The 16570-nt window shown below is 56.3% G+C and overlaps 1 protein-coding gene across 1 annotated transcript; it reads right to left on the bottom strand.

Moving 5' to 3' along the window:
• Positions 1-171: 171 nt before the first annotated feature.
• Positions 172-16131, bottom strand: ATP2A1 (ATPase sarcoplasmic/endoplasmic reticulum Ca2+ transporting 1; the record flags this gene model as incomplete). The annotated part of the gene is made up of 21 exons (XM_082856871.1): positions 172-197; positions 954-1071; positions 1237-1354; positions 1468-1601; positions 1699-1784; positions 1977-2179; positions 2280-2500; positions 2697-3032; positions 3688-3906; positions 4032-4154; positions 5444-5575; positions 5823-5925; positions 6229-6317; positions 9134-9300; positions 9495-9792; positions 9944-10029; positions 10913-10993; positions 12923-13061; positions 13753-13857; positions 15251-15375; positions 16014-16131. The coding sequence occupies 21 exons, from the start codon at positions 16129-16131 to the stop codon at positions 172-174; spliced, it is 3027 nt and encodes a 1008-aa protein (XP_082712997.1).
• Between the last annotated feature and the right edge of the window lie 439 nt (positions 16132-16570).

Below are 16570 nucleotides of genomic sequence, written 5' to 3'. Positions count from 1 at the left end.
TTACAAGGGCAAAAGGGGGTGGCGGTTGCTGAGGGGGGAGGAGACGTGAAGGGGACATTATGTTTATAAACAAGAATGTCGGGCTGGGGGGCACGTGGTGGCGGCCTGTGCCACAGCTCTGGCTGAAGACGTGTCACTATCAGGGTGGGGAAGGGAGGGCAAAAGGACTGGTTACTTCCTTCTTTCATCTTCTGGATCTGGAAGAAAAAGGGGGAGGATGAGACTGGTGGCAGGGCGGCACAGGAGAGGAGAAGTCCCTCTCAGCTCCCTACCTGTCCCAGTCCCCCAGCACACTCACCTGGAGGCCCCCGCCACCCCCCACTCACCTGTGTCCCCAGCCCCCACTCCCCCCAGCCACTGCAGCCCCAGCGGCACACGGCTCAGCGGCCAGCCAGCGCGACGCAGCGCAGCCCAGCAGACAGTGGTGCCCGGGGCCGGGCAGTGCCACCCCCGCAGAGTAGAGGCAGCAGCCCAGCCCCACTTGGAAGCACGGCAGTGGCGGCGGCGGCGGTGGCTCCAGGTGGAGCTGTGAGGGCACGTGACCCCGGCGCCGCCTGAGGGGGAGAGGGGGTGGGCAGAGGGGGCACAGCAGCTAGGGCACGGGCAAGAAGGGGGGTGATACCTGTGACACGGCTCAGAGAGATGGAGGAGGGGGAAACGAGTTATCCTATGGCCAGAGAGGACAGAGAGACAGCCGTTATCGAGGGAGGGAGGTGGGTGCAGGGGACCAAGAGGGCTGAGGAGGCTTTGGGGCGCCAAGGAGACGGGCTCGGAGGAGCGGGCAAAGGCAGGGCAGGGGCTGGGTGCGCCCCTCGGCGGAGGACACGGGGCCTGCTGGGGCTCCGGGAACTCACCCACCTGACAAAGAAGCGGGGCAGGCGCCTTCACGGCCTGGAGGGAGGGGCTGTGTCAGGGGCCAGGGGCTGACAGGGCTGGGGGCGGCGCGCTCTTACCCTCCAGGTAGTTCCGAGCAATGAACTTGAGGAGTTCATCGAGCCCGATGACTGGTAACGAGATCTTGAAGACCATGAGCCAATGGGGCAGGTCCAGGGCCTGCAGCTTGAAGATCATCTGGGAGGAGGCGGGAAGGGCAGTGAGAAGGAGCCCAGGAGCTGCCACTGCGCCAGCCTGACCCCGCCCTCCTCCCTCTGGCAGGGGTCGTGGTCGCGGACCCCTGCAGAGGCCCCCTGTGGGTGGGGGGGGGGGCAGGCAGCCCCTGGCCAGAAGAAGGCTCACCGGCAGAGGGTCCACGTAGAGGATGAGGAAGTGGAGGGACATGGAGAGGCAGATGGAGCCCACCAGCCAGATGTTCACCCAGGGCGGCATCCGCAGGAGGGACTGGTTCTCAGACAGGCTGCAAGGGGGCGGCCGGGCGGAGCCAGGGGTGGAGGCACAAGGGGAGAGAAGCGGTAAGCAGGGGGAGGGTGGCCTCCAGAGGGCCGCAGAGGGAGGGAGCGCGGACCCCACCTGTTGAGAGCATTGCACATCTCGATGGTAACCAGCACGGACAAGGCCATGGTCATGGGCTCGGGGGCCTCGAAGACCTCGCAATCCACACCCTCAAAGTCAGGGTTGTGCTCCGCACACTTCATGTAGTGAGTCTGCAGGAGGAGAGGGGAGAAGCCGGGGTTCCGAAAAAGCCTCACGCCACCCTCCTGCTCCCCTCGCCTCCTCCCACCTCCCTCCGTGCTGCCCTACCAGCTGGCTGTAGGTGATGTGAGGCCCGTCCTCAGCGTATAGGAACCACCAGGCTGCTGCTCCCACCGTGGCTGCACCCACATAGCCTGTGGTGGAGAGAAGATGGGAGTTGGGGCCCCAGGGCTGGGGAGACGGGAGGAGCTGAGAGGGCCTCCTGGCCATGAACAGCAGCTAGAGGAAGAGGGCCTGCCGCAGTGGCTGCTGTGGGGAAGCCGGTGTCCCAGAGAGGGGATCAGCCCTGAGGGTCGGGAAGGGGTGTGGGGTCTCATCCTGCTCACCCCCAATTGCCATGTAGCGGAAGAAGAGCCAGCCACTGATGAGGGGCTCCTTGGGGCTCCGGGGGGGCCGGTCCATGATGTCCAGGTCGGGGGGGTTGAAGCCCAGGGCTGTGGCCGGGAGCCCGTCTGTCACCAGGTTCACCCACAGCAGCTGCACGGGGATCAGGGCCTCAGGCAGCCCCAGGGCAGCTGTCAGGAAGATGCTGCCAGAAGGAGGAGGTCACACGTCTGTTTGCCTCCCAGGCCTGTGGTCACCCCCCACCAGCCCCGAGCTCCTCCTAGATGCCCTTTCCGGCTGCTCACCAGACCACCTCTCCCACATTGGAGGAGATGAGGTAGCGGATGAACTGCTTCATGTTGTTGTAGATGGCGCGGCCCTCCTCCACGGCAGCCACGATGGTGGAGAAGTTGTCGTCGGCCAGTACCATCTCGGAGGCCGACTTGGCCACGGCGGTGCCAGATCCCATGGCAATGCCGATCTCCGCCTTCTTCAGGGCAGGGGCGTCATTGACGCCATCACCTGTCTGTGGGGAGGGAGAGAAGGTGGGCACCAGCCCCTTCCTCGTACCCTCCTTGAGACTCTTCCATGGGGGCCCGAATCCCTCCCCCCGTGCATCTCGCCAGGGCCCCTGCTCAGCCCCGTCCTCCCTCGGTCCCCAGCTCCCCAGGACGGTCATCTCAATAGACACTAAGCAGACCGCCCCACGCCAGTCTTCTCACCATCGCTGTGATCTCATCGTAGGACTGCAGATACTCCACGATCTTCGACTTGTGCGAGGGCTCCACGCGGGCAAAGCAGCAGGCGCGTTTGCAGGCCTCCCGCTGCGTGGTCAGGGGCAGGTCATCAAACTCCCGGCCAGTGTAGGCTCGGTCAGCCACATCCTCATTCTCCCCGAAGATGCCAATTCGTCGGCAGATGGCAATGGCTGTGCCCTTGTTGTCCCCAGTGATCATGATCACTCGGATGCCAGCATCACGGCACAGGAGAATAGAGTCTGTGACCTCCTTGCGGGGCGGGTCCAGCATGCCCACCACGCCAACGAATGTCAGGTCCGTCTGGGGAGACAGAGAAGAGAGCGACAGGGTCAAGGAGGAAGCCTGGGGGGAGCTGAGGGGAGAGCTGTCCCTGGGCCTGGTGTTTAAACCTCAGTGGGGCCTCAAAGCTCAGGGGTGGGAAATGTTCACATGTGTGTCTGCAGGCCTGGCGGTGCCAGGCCCATTGTAGGTGGCAGAGCGTGTCTTTCATAGAAAGAACTCGAACTGGAAGTGAGGCAGGTGGTTTCTGCTTTCAGCAGGGCTGCTCACTTGGTCTACAACTTGGAGCAAATCTGTGTTACCTGCCAGGCCACACTGTTCCCTCTGTAAGATGGAGTGGGCTTTGGTGCTGTTCAGAGAGCAGGTCCACTACGAGATAAAGCGCTAGTGCCAGAATGGAGGCTGATGCATGTCCTTAGGAAACCTCACTGTGAAAACACATCAGCTAAACCCGAGTGGACCTGGCTGGCTTCTGTTCTGGAGCAAGCACCTCACCTCATCTCAGATGGGTCCACGGACCACACGCCAAGTCGCCCTGGACTGGATTATTCCTAAGGTTCTCTCAAACTCTAACGTCCTGTGATTCTAGGCCCCGTGACGAAGTAGGAAATGACAAGGGTGGCGGAAGGGGTGAGGCAGGTGACTCTGGGACAACGGGATGCTTCCGTCTGCTCACCTCGTACTCCATGAACCTGGAAGAGTCATCCAGGACCATCTCCTCTCGCTTTGGGGGGGTGTCCCGGGTGGCCAGGGCCAGGCAGCGCAGGGTGTCCCGGCCAGTGCCCCACTCCTTGATTACCGACAGAATCGTCTCCTTCACCGGCCCTGTCATGGGCACCCGGGTGGTGCCAACTCGCACGTAGTTACAGCGATCGATGACCCCCTCTGGGGCACCCTAGGAGAACAGAACAGTATTCAGACACTACTGTTCCTTCCAGTGCACGGTTAGTGGGGCAGGGAGAAGAGAGGAGGGTTCAGGACTGGGAAGAAGCGGGGCTGAGGCGCACTCGGATTCCTGACCTTGACAAACATTTTGTTGCCCACAGCAGCCCGGGATTTTGCTGGAGAGCAATAGACAGACATGGACTTTCTGTCCCGGGAGAACTCCAGGGTGAATTCCTTCTTCATTAGCTGGCGGATCACCTGAGAGAGAGGAGACAGGGAGGGAGAGGCCAGATATGAGACCAGTGGAGAAAGAGTGATGATGCTATGCTAGAAGGGAAGAGTCCCAGACCCTTTAAAACATAGTCGAAAAGGATCTGGAGGTCAGAGCAGACCCCAAGCTGAGTCTGAGATAAAGCTAAGTCTGCTGCCTACAGCAGAAATGGAGAGAATTCCAAGGCTAGTGCTGCCACTGTCTTACTATGTTCAGGTTAAAGCACAATAGAAACAGGACGGCGTAGTGTGGCACTGCCCGATAGAACCTTCCGTGATGATGGGAATGTTTAATAATCTGGATGGTTCAATACGGTGCAATCGAACAACGGCTACTGAGCCTGGGGAATGTGATGAGTGCAGTTGAAGAACTGAGTTTCTACTTTTATGTAATCATTTAAATGTAGACAACCACCTGTGTGAGTCTACAGACGTACGTTGCTAGACAATGGAGAGCTGGTACCTGGCACGTAGTACTAAGCACTCCATGAAAGTGAGTGTGCCAAATGCATTCTAGATGTTTCTCCACAAAACAAAACTAAAAACGATAAATAAACTTAAAAATAATTTGATGTTTTTATTATCATTTGTAAATTTTTAAAATGAATCCTGTATTGATAAATACTTAGGTTGTTTGCATTATTTTTGTCATATTAAATAAAGCAGCCATGAGCATCTTGCCTATATGGAAAAAAAAGGAATGAGCGGTGTGGGGAATATAATATAATACCCAGAGGAATTCAATATAGACATTCAGTAAATATTAATAGCAAGAACTTGGAGTGATAGTCACAGAATTGGGCTTGTTCACCTGGACACGGGGAAGCAGAGGCATATGAGGCAGTCATATTTCCCAAATCCTAAATCAGGCATTGTGATCTGATAAAAACAAGTGTGTTTCTAGAGACAACGGGGAATAGTTGAAATTGGGGCTGTCCCAGGATGGGTCACTTGTGGTTTCTGTGTCCAGCTCTGTCCCTTTCAACTAGGGACACGACAGGAAAAGTGATCTTAAATTCTTCCAGGGATGCTGCAACCGGGCACCAGGAAGAGCAGTGTAAGTGCAGGTGCAGTAGGTCCTACCCCAAGTCAGCCTTGCCAAGGAAAGCTGTGGAGAGGCTCTCTGCCTGTGCCGGCTGGGTCCCAGCGTGGGGCACAAGGCCCTGACCAGCCTGACCTGGGTGGGGGTGGGGGGCCCTGTCTCCTGAGGTTCCTTAGGTCCTGGCCTGTACAGTGTGGGCTGGAGAAGGACCGTGGGAGGGAGTGCCTAGACTCACCAAGTTGCAGGCGTTGGCCCTCTCCACCTTTGAGAGGTTTCTCAGTTCAGTGTTGAATACATTCATCTTCTCCACCAGGGTGGTGAGTGCAGTCTCGGTGGCCTCGCCCACCTTCTCATAAGCACCTTTGGCCTGAGAGGGCAGAGGAGGAAGAGGAAGTAGGTGCCCTGGGCTCCCAGCCCCGTGCTCCCATCTATCATGCCCACCTTCCACCTAGAACAGGAAGGGAGCAAGCCACTCTCTTCCCCTTATACCCAGGAGAGGCTTGGTACAAGGGACCCCCTTCCCCTGAGCCCTTCCTTGCGGCCTGTCAAGGAGGCCTGGACTCTGAGCCAGCTGGAGGGGGAAGGAGGGGCGGCTTCAGGAGTGGAGAGGTTACCTCATTGAAGTCCAAGGAGGAGTCATTGCAGAGGGCACAAATGGTGGCTAGCTCTACCAGCCCATCATACTGCCCTGTCCGGACTGGCTTATCATTCTTCAAGCTGGCGGCCGGGTGGGGAGGAAGGGAGGGAAAGAGACAGGTAGAGAAGATAGGGAATGAGATGCAGAGAGAGCACAGGGAATGCAGCAAGGAGATGGCAACCAACTTGGAGATCAGGTGGGAGAGAGAATAAGGTTGGGGAAGGAACAAGAGAGAAACAGGAAGACAAAACTAGAGGGAGGCCCCAGGGAGAGAGGATATGTGTGTGTGTGTGTGTGTGTGTGTGTGTGTGTGTGTGTGTGTGTGTGTGTGTGTGGTGGGGAGGGACACGAGGAACTGGGAAGACGACTTTGGGGGAACTTACACCTCTCCTTCTGGAGCATAAGTGGAGCCAGTGATAGAGAACTTGTTCAGAAGGCAGATGTCCCCGTCCACCTTTTCGATGATGAACATCTGCAGAGAACAAGGGCATGCACACAGATGTTTAACTCTCCCCATCCCCGAAGGCAGTCTGCACCGAGGGGGCCCGTGCCCCAAGTGTCCCTCTACCCGGCCATCTGCTAGGACTTACCCAACTTCCCACCATCATCCCCTGATTCGTCCTTCCCTTTTCCTCCCTTTTCCTCCCCTCTCACACCACTCCCTTGCAAATCATTCTCTAAGTTCTGTGTTCATGGCCTTAAAACAAAAGGCCATGCTGGAGGTTCTTCCAGATCAATTAGTAAAATAAGACGTGCATCACAAGGTGTGGTGGCCACCAGTCTACCTGTCAGTACATGGCCCATCTACAGCTCCAGCCTCTTGTGGCCAGATCTTCCAGTTTTGCAGGAAGAATTAGAAATTCAGGTTATTTTCCTATGATATCCCTTGACTTTTCAAATGTGGGCAATTAATTCATTTTTATGAAACATGACAGAAGACCAGTGGTCTGGCTTTGAAGCCTGTGCTTTGGAGGGATGGAGATCACACAGAGCAGAGGGGAGCAGCCCACTCTGAGCCAGAGCACTCGTGGAAGGGATGGGGCTTAAGATGTGCTCCAGGATAAAATGGTTCTGTGGCCAGGTAAGTTTGGCAAACTCGTTTAAACTGAGCGAAATCCACCCTCTCTATGGTCAGCCTTCTCCGAGGCTTTCAAATGCCAACAGGCATGTGGTACAGCCTTTCTCGGCCTGGTCTGACCACACAACCCTTGATCCTCAGGACACCAATTTCTGTTTCACAAACATGCTATTCCAGAAAACTCTGTTTAGGTCAGGGGTTCTTTGCCTGGGGTCCATGGATGACACCCCGGACCAAGGGTGTCTGTGAACTTTGATGGCGAAACAAAAATTACATCTTTTATTTTCTCTCTGACATTTAGCATTTCCATCCAATTATGAATGGGGGCAATGGACCACATTAATATTAGCAAAACCTGTGGCCTGGCCACCAATATAATCACAAATACTCTCTTGTCACACTGTATTGTTGCAGGGCTCTCAAAATAGCATTTACGCTCATCACTGCTTCAGCGTCATGGCAATTGTGAGACCCACTGCTGGACTTGCTACTTAATACATTAATAAAGAAGCATACGTTTTACCAAATCACAAATCTGTGTTTTTTTTAACATCTTTATTGGAGTATAATTGCTTTACAATGTTGTGTTAGTTTCTGCTGTATAACAAAGTGAATCAGCTATACGTACAAATCTGTTTTTAAAATATTTTGACTACTGTATTTCAATCATTGGCTTCCTCTGTAATCCAATGTATTTTTTTAATAGAGACACTCAATTTATTTATTTTTTAAATGCATAGTTTTTAAAAATTTATTTATTTTATTATCTATTTTTATTTTTTTTGGTTGCGTTGGGTCTTCATTGCTGCGCTCGGGCTTCTCTCTAGTTGCGGAGAGCGGGGTCTACTCTTTGTTGTGGTGCGTGGGCTTCTCATTGCAGTGGCTTCTCTTGTTGAGGAGCACGGGCTCTGGGGCGTGGGCTTCAGTAGTTGCGGCACGTGTGCTCAGTAGTTGTGGTTCGTGGGCTGTAGAGTGCAGACTCAGTAGTTGTGGCGCACTGGCTTAGCTGCTCAGCGGCATGTGGGATCTTCCCGGACCAGGGCTTGAACCCATGTCCCCTGCATTGGCAGGCGGATTCTTAACCACTGCGCCACCAGGGAAGCCCAGTCCAAAGTATTTTATTTAATTTATGTTTTTGGCCGCGCTGTGTGGCTAGCAGGATCTTAGTTCCCTGACCAGGGATCGAACCCGGGCTCACTGCAGTGAAAGCACCAAGTCCTAACCACTGGACCACCAGGGAATTCCCAATCCGATGTATTTTAGAAACAGAATCCTGTGCATTTTATTTTATACATTGAAAATATTAAATGTAGAGATCCAGACTGCCAAAGAGTCCAAGGCGGGACTTCCCTGGTGGCGCAGTGGTTAAGAATCTGCCTGCCAATGCAGGGGACATGGATTACCGCCCTGGCCTGGGAAGATCCCACATACCGCAGAGCAACTAAGCCCATGCGCCACAACTACTGAGCCTGCGCTCTAGAGCCCACGAGCCACAACTACTGAGCCTGCGTGCCACAACTACTGAAGCCCGTGAGCCGAGAGCCCGTGCTCCGCAACAAGAGAAGCCACTGCAATGAGAAGCCCACGCACCGCAAGGAAGAGTAGCCCCTGCTCACCTCAACTAGAGAAAGCCCACGCGCAGCAATGAAGATCCAATGCAACCAAAAATAAATAAACAAATAAATAAATTTATATATATATAAAAAAGAGTCCAAGGCACGGAAAAGATCAAGGGCCCTGGTTCAGGAAATGCTGTTCAAGATTCGTGTGGCTGGGCTCCCCGGGCCCTGTCATGGATGACCACTCTGGAGGGTAGCCTGGTGCACAGGCAGGCACTCTAGGGCCAGACAGACTTGGGTTTGAAACTCAATTCTGCTCCTTATTAACTGTGCACTGAATCTCCTAGAGCCTCAGTTCCCTCTCTGGGAAAACTGGGTAAACAAGACCTTCCCCTGAAGGGCTGCTGTGGGGGATTAGAGATAACACAGGGCAGCACCTAGCACACGGACGGAGGCTGCAGGGAGCTGCCTGCCTGGGCCAGGGGGGCTTCTCTGCTCCCTCTCCTAGCTGGCAGGACGGCACTCTCCGTGCCATCTAAGCATTTCTTTCTCAGGCCAAAATGAAAAGCTACCCATGATGAAGGGGTAACCACAACTTTGGAGGGCTCGTTTCACCTCCCATCTAAGTGGGAGTTGCCACCCTTCCCTGACCTTGCAGACAGACATCTGGTTCGTGGTGAGGGTGCCTGTCTTGTCGGAACAGATGACAGAGGTGCAGCCCAGCGTCTCCACGGAGGGCAAGCTCCTCACAATTGCGTTCTTCTTTGCCATCCGGCGGGTGCCCAGGGCCAGGCAGGTGGTGATGACTGCAGGAAGGCCTGTGGAGAGGAAGGAGAGGGGGTGAGGGAACGACACCGGGGGAGGGAGGGAGAGACCTAGTGGGGTAGGCTGAAGAGCAGCTCCCAAAGGTATCGGGTCCCAATCCCTGGAACGCGTAAATGTTACCTTATTTGGATAAAGGATCTCTGCAGATGAGATTAGCGAATGGGAGGAAAGAGAGAGGTGGCCCTACCTTCTGGGATTGCAGCCACAGCGAGGGCCACGGCAATCTTAAAGTAGTAGATGGCACCACGGATCCAGGAGCCCCCGTGGATGGGATCGTTGAAGTGGCCAATGTTGATGAGCCACACGGCCACGCAGATGAGGGAGATGACCTTGGAGAGCTGCTCCCCAAACTCATCCAGCTTCTGCTGCAGAGGGGTCTTGTCCTGCTCTGTCGCGGCCATTTGGTCACGGATCTTCCCAATCTCAGTGTTCACACCAGTAGAGGCCACGATGCCTATGGCCTTACCGGCTGCAATGTTGGTGCCCTTGGAGGGGGAAGAAGAGGCAGGGAGTCAGGTGACGCCCCTCGTGCCACATCCCCCCAGCTGTGGGTCTCATCTCTTCCCACACCGCCATGTCTCTCCCAGACCAGGGCCCCCGGCTTGAGCGCACGACAGCTGGCCCTGGAAGCCTCACCGAGAAGAGCATGTTCTTCTTATCCTGGTTGACAGCTCGGGGGTCGGGAACAGGTTCTGTGTGCTTGATGACAGAGACAGACTCGCCTGTGGAGAAGGGGCAGAGGGGTTTTCAGATGACATCATGTCGTTCTCCCATACTTCCCCCCCCAACTCTCTGCTTGGCGGGAGAGGGCCTGGTAAGGACCAAGCAACAATCCTGGAGGAAGTCTGGACTCTGGAGGAAGGCCCTGGAGGCAGATGGGAAACCCACTGCACTTAGAGTGAAAAGACCTTGACCCCAGTCCCAGCCTGACCACTCACAAGCAGCATGGCTTTGGATCACTTAGCCTTGGTTTGCTCTTCTGTAAAATGGGGACAAGGATGTGTACACTTCAGAGCAAGGTCTTGGTGAAAGTCAAACAAGCTGACGTATGTGGAAGTGCGCAGTCAACTGGAGAGCACGTTCCTGGGAGGGAGAGGCCCCCACCCTTGGGACCTTGCCTCCTTCACCTGATGGCAGGAGCTCAGGCAATCACCCTGGGCCAGCCCACCCTGCCTCCTTGGACCATGGAGCATGCGCACTGGTTCTTCACCCTCTCTCTCCCAGGACAAAAGGAGAAGCAGCTGAGGTTTTAAGTGTATCTGAACCCTGCATCCTATCCCAGAATCTCTGCTTCCTCAGTTGGGGGCTTCTGAGGAGGCAGGATAGTTCTCTGGGTGAACGTGTCCGTATGTCCGTGTGGAAGGGACGGGTTGATGGCCATCTGGAAATGGGGACAAACATCCCGCCATTTCCCATGACCCCTCGTGTTCCAGGCTTAGGCAGTGGGCAAAGCTGAGCAGGGTTGATGTTGCTGCCACTACGGGGCCAGGAGGGGGCCCTACTGCTGAGGGCCCCCTTTCATCCCTGTCTGTCCACTCAGCTCTTCCCTCATCAAATCCTCATCACCCTCCCCTTTGATGCATCCCCTGACCCTGGCCAGCAGACCTGTCAGGATGGACTGGTCGACCCGGAGGGTGGTGGACTTGATGGTGAGGATTCGGATATCTGCAGGGACTTTGTCCCCCACTGTGGAGAGACGAGAGGAGAGTGAAGTCAGCTGAGATGGGAGTTTTCTTTCTTCCTAAGAAAAACCCAGTCTTTGATGATCTCACCTCATCCTTCAGGTCTCAGGGAGGTCACCCGGGTTGTGCTCCTGTCACCCAAGCAAGCATCCCCCTCTAACACTCACTCCAATTGTCCCCCCTGCTGAATGTTTTTCTCCCTACCAGGCTGTGAGCCTGGCGAGGGGAGGTCTGGGCACACAGTATGTGCTCAATAAATGTACCCTGAATGACACAGGGAAAATCAGGGACAATCCTGTCATCTAACGAGAAACTAAAACTGAGGCCGAGAGAGAGCAAAACAGAGAGGGAAACACGAGGGAGAAAGGTGAGGAGGGACAGGCAAGAAAAGAACTAGAGAAAACAGGGTAAGTCTCACAGACCTGCGTCTGTGGCGGAGAACAAAGTGGGACAGCCGGAGAAGGCAGCAAGAAACAGGAGGAAAATACGGGAATTGAGAAAACCAGTGTCAACCCAGACAAAAGGTGGAGTGAGAAGCAGGAGAGGGGAGTGTGAGAAGGACAGATGCAGGCGGAGAGGGCGGAGCAGCGGGGGCAGAGGGTGCAGGCCTGGCAGGTCCACACGGCGTGGATGGGACGCACATCAGAAGCCTGCCGGGCCCTGGTCTGAGTATCTGGGGAAGGCAGGAAGCCACGGTGAGCGAGCTGGGGAGACGGCAGCAGAGAAGGGGAGTCTGCAGGAAACAAGGCTCTGGGGGGGGTGGAGGGCGGTGGGGGGGAAGCCATACACAGCAGAGAGCTGAGAAAACAGGGAGGGGGAGGGCAAGGGATGTGCACAGAAGGAGGGGGTCCACAAAGGAAACTTGCTGGGGAACACGGCAGATGCCCCACCAGACTTCGAGGCCTCCAAGGAAGACAACTGCCTCCCAGCCTCATCTCGCCTGGTCCCAAGGATGGTCCTGGGGGTGGGGTTTGACTGCTTTCCTTTCCCCGTCCCCAAGGTTCCTCCTCTGGTGCCAGAGGAAACTGCTGGAGGAGGGAGGAGGTCGGCAATGGAGTTGGGCGGGATACCCTGTCACCCAAACTGAAGCGATATTTATAGACATTCATGGCGCTGACTCCAAACTGTCACCGTGGCAGGACGGCCCTGTGATGAGGCACCGGAGTCTTCAGCCCACCCGCCCTCCCTGTCACCAAGCTTCCCAGGGTGGGGACTTGGGTATCTGGTGGAGGGAAGTAGGCCTAGAAAGACACATCTTCCTATGCCAGGGGCCTGGAGCCGTGGGAAGGCCTGCACAGGGCAAATATAAAAACCGCTGAAGGGGGCAGAATTCCAGTAATCTTAGCCTCCCGGCCCCCACCCCTCCCTGGTCAGGCATTAAGTGTCCCTCACCGGAGAGGCGGGGCCCTCCTTGAGCTCCCCTCCTCCCAGTCCCGTGCTCTCTGCTGGGGCCTGAGTTTCCCTTACATGGTCGGGGGCTTGAGCCTCCGGCCCCCCTCCTCCCTTCTACCCTTGCTCCTTCCCCTTTGAGTAGCCTCAAGGGTACCGAGAGGTCAAGATTTAAAGCTGACCAAGCTTGGGGGTGGGTGGAAGGAGAGGGAAGCCAGGCCTCAGGAGGGGGGTGGAGACAGGGCCATTGGCAGGGACTGGGTTCCACCTGTTACTTGCAAGTGCTGGGTGAGAGGAGGGGGAGCAGGGGTCTGCCTGCAGCGTCAGGGACAGGACTGGCTGTTCCTGCTGAGACTCTGATGGAGAGGGGGTGCTGTGGCCACAGTGCCCTGGGGTGACCTCCTGAGGAGTCTGGGAAGGAGAAGCAGAGACTCCACCACCCTGGCTACCTCCTGGACAGTGGGGATCAGGGCCCGACCAGCCCCCAACATGCACATCTTCTTGGCCTCGAACCCATCCTGGACCACTCGTCCCCATCACTCACCAGCCACCTCCACGATGTCTCCGGGGACAATGTCCCGAGCCTTGATCCTTTGCACTGACTTGCGGTCAGCCCGGTAGACCTTCCCCATCTCCGGTTCATATTCCTTCAGAGCCTCAATGGCATTCTCTGCATTCCTTTCCTGGGGGGACAGGGTTGAGGAGGGGAGGGTCAGCAGAGGGAGGAAGGTTGTGGAGTGACAGAGGACTGGTCAGGGAGGATGGGGAGGTGTAGGGATGCAGGAGCAGGGGCCAGAGTCTCGGGGGAAGTAGGGGCATCACGGGGAAGGAGGCAGGTTATGCAGTCCTGGCTCCTGGCCCAGGGGAGCAGACAAACCCCACATGACAGTTAAGGAAACCATCACCCACAGCTGAGAACAGGTAAGGGGGTTTCGGGGAGAGAAGGAAGGAGAATCAAAGAAAACCAGAAAGCAGGGGACAGGAGAAGCAGAGGATGGTATAAGGTAAGAGAAAGAAGGACATCAAACTAGCATTTCCTGAGATCCTCCTTTATGCCAGACACAGGGCTGGGCACTTTCACACTCATCATCTTGTTAAATTTCACCACAACTCTGAGGGATAGGATTATGAGCCCCATTTTATGGATGAAGAAACTGAGACTCAGAGAGATGAAGGAACCTGCCCAGGGTTGTACAACCAGCAAGTGACAGTGGGAACACCAGTCTCCTGCCTCTTTCCAACATTCTGGTCCTTTTGCCCAATTCAGAACAAGGCAAGCCCAGGGTAAGTGATGGAGGAGAAGGAGACAGGGAGGGAGGCTGGCCTCACGTCCAGTGTCAGGATGTGAGGGAACAAGGCGGGGTCAAAGCTAACCTGCCAAACCCCCACGATGGCATTGGCAATGAGGATCAAGAGGATGACAAAGGGTTCAACAAAGGCGGTGATGGTCTCTTCGCCTTCCTCGAACCAGGCCAGCACCTGGGGAGCAAGGGAAGGGAGAATAACAGGTTCTAAAGCCCCTCACGTGAGGAAGGAGAGGAAATGGAGGTGAGAACATGTGCAGGAGCAAACGGGGCAGGGCACCACGGGGGCACTGCAGCCCCACATCCCTTTAAGGGTCTACGTGCTCCACAGCTCGAACTCACGTAAGCGTGGCCACTACTGTTATTCAGCGGGTGCAGGCCGGCACAGACATGCGCAGCTAGGGGATTAACTGGGAATGCTTTCAGGTTTCCCTGACCAAGTTACTGGCTTGTAAATGAAGCTCAGGGGACACCCAGGCCAACTACCCCGCAGCCACATCCATCCCCCGGGAGCCAAAACTCAGTAGGAAAAACCCTGTGGTCCTCGCAGGCGCCCGGCCCACGCACGGCCCTCCCCCAACAGCCCAAGGCAGGGGAGCTCCAATTTCATGAGGGAGCAGAAGTGGGGGATAGTGTTACGGGGCCTCCTGTGCACACCCCACCCCAGCTGTTGCCTCTGCCAGGCAACAGCCTCAGGCAAATGTCAAGGAGCAAATCTGAGGAGGGAGAAGTGAGGCCCTGCCAGCTACACTCAGGGGCCCAGGGGCCTCCACTAAAGACACCAGGGGACAGGGAGACTTCTTTGCCTCCAGAGTCTCGTCTTCCAGGACCATTAAGATGTTAAGGAAGAAACTCCAAAACGCAGGCCGGCCTGCTAGGATGGTGGGTGCGGAGGGGAGCTCCAGGGCAGGAGAGGTGGCAGGGCCTTGAGACCCGGCGTGGGGCAGCCCTGAGGCTGTGAGGAGGAAGGGGAGGGTCAGGCCAGGTAGGTGACGAGGGGGATCCTGGGAGTTCTAGCCCTGATGGGGTGAGTAGGGAGGTGAGGCCCAGAGACAGGAGAGGCTCTGGTTCTTTGGAGTCACCCTCGCACCAGCAGCTCTTTCCCGCCTCTACGAGGGGAGTCTCTGCCTCGACCAATCAGTGTCAGGAGGGCGGGGCAGGGGCGCCAGGATGCCTCGGGATTGGTGGAGCAGTGCATGTGCCCCCGGGGCATGCTGGGAGCAGCGGTGGCCTGGGAACAGCAGCAGCGTTGGAGCCGCGGAGCCCAGCGCTTCGCGGGGGGTAACCCGAGCCCTCGGAGCCCTTGAAGCTCCGGGGGCGGCTTAACTTCAGTGTTTTGGCTGAGAACACCCTTAAAGCTTAAAATAAAACCTGCCTGCGGGGTGTGGGGGAGGACAGAGGAGTATACAAATCAGCGTCACCCCACCTCCCTCATTTCTGGTCTGTAGGAAAGGATGCTGAATGCTTGGTCTACAGGAGCCGATGATTTGGAGCTGCCCGCCAGCAGACTCTCCAGATCCCCCCAACCCACGCTCCCAGCCTGCCCCCAGATGCCCTCCCACACTTACAAAGGAAATGCAGGCGGCCAGGAGAAGGATCCGCACCAGGAGGTCTTCAAACTGCTCTACCACCAACTCCCACAGGGACTTCCCTGAGGGAAGAGGCAAGGGGAGGGGGCCCCCGGGGTTAAGGTCTAACGGATGAACGGCTGGGACTCCAGGTGCCGGCAGGCCATTTGGTACTGAGAAAAGGGCTGAGAGGAGCTGGCCCGGAGTCCAGAAACAGGCTCCTTAAAGTGGTGGGCAGTTGTTCAAGGACTGGATGCCTCAAGGAGAAAGTGCCTGGAAACTTCTGCCCCCAGCCAGACTCTAACCTTTGGGGAGGAACGATTGCCCCAGGAGTTGGAAGGAAAGGGCAGGGAGAAGGGAGTGGGGCACAGAGGGGAGGAGGTGTCATTTATGAGAGCTCAGGGCTTCCAGTAACTTACCTTCCTCGGCAGGGAGCTCTGCCCAGGGAAAAAGAAGAAAAGGACATATTCATTTGGAGTTCAGTCTGATGCCGCCCACACCCAGGACTTTGTGGCTAAGGTAAGAGAATCAGGCCACCAAAAGGGCAGCTGAGGTTCACCAGGGTCATCCCATAAAAGTCCCCAAAAATCAGGGTCTCAGGGACCCTGTTTTCTTAGTATCCTCCCCTCCGTTGCAGTCATTGGACCATGTCCTACCTCTTCCCTAAGATACCCTGGAGGGAGAGGCTCCAGTGTGTTTGAGTGTGAGTGTGTGTGTGTGTGTGTGTGTGTGTGTGTATGTGTGTCCATCAAGGGACACTTACCATTGTGGCCGTATTTCTCCAGATGCCGCTTAACTTGGTCCGGGGTAAGGCCTGTAGTTTCGCTCACCCCAAAGTAGGCCAAACACTCTTCTGTGGTCTTGGAGTGTGCAGCCTCCATTGTGCTCCCTTCCTGGGGGCCAGGGGGCGGTGTGTTCCTTCTGGGGGGTTCTCACACGTCAGGGGCCTTCTTCAGTGTGTCCACCTGCCTGTTTGTCTGGGTTTCTTCCTTTTTCTCTTCTGCCCCCCCAAGTTATTCTTCCCTCCACGAAGCTCTGAGCCCCGTTCCACTTGCAGCAGCCAGCCACCCGCCCCAGCCCCCAGCTGGTCCTTATGAGGGAGTGGGGGGGGCCAGGCTCCCCCCTCCCCCAGATCAGGGATTGGCTGGCTGAGACTCTAGCAGGAGGGGTCAGAAGAGAGAGATATTTCTGCTGACAGAGGGGGAACAGTGGGGCTGCAGCCTGAGATGTCACTCATGAGGGAAGCTAAGGTGGCCCCAGCCCCAGGGAAGGGGGGGCAGAGAGAGACTTCACTTTCTGTCTTCTGCTACTGAGCCCTCC

Source organism: Leucopleurus acutus (genome assembly GCF_964270905.1).
Source record: "Leucopleurus acutus genome assembly, chromosome: 16".
Lineage (NCBI taxonomy): Eukaryota > Metazoa > Chordata > Mammalia > Artiodactyla > Delphinidae > Leucopleurus > Leucopleurus acutus.
Note: the sequence above shows the minus strand (reverse complement) of the source record. Positions and strands in the feature narration are given on the sequence as shown.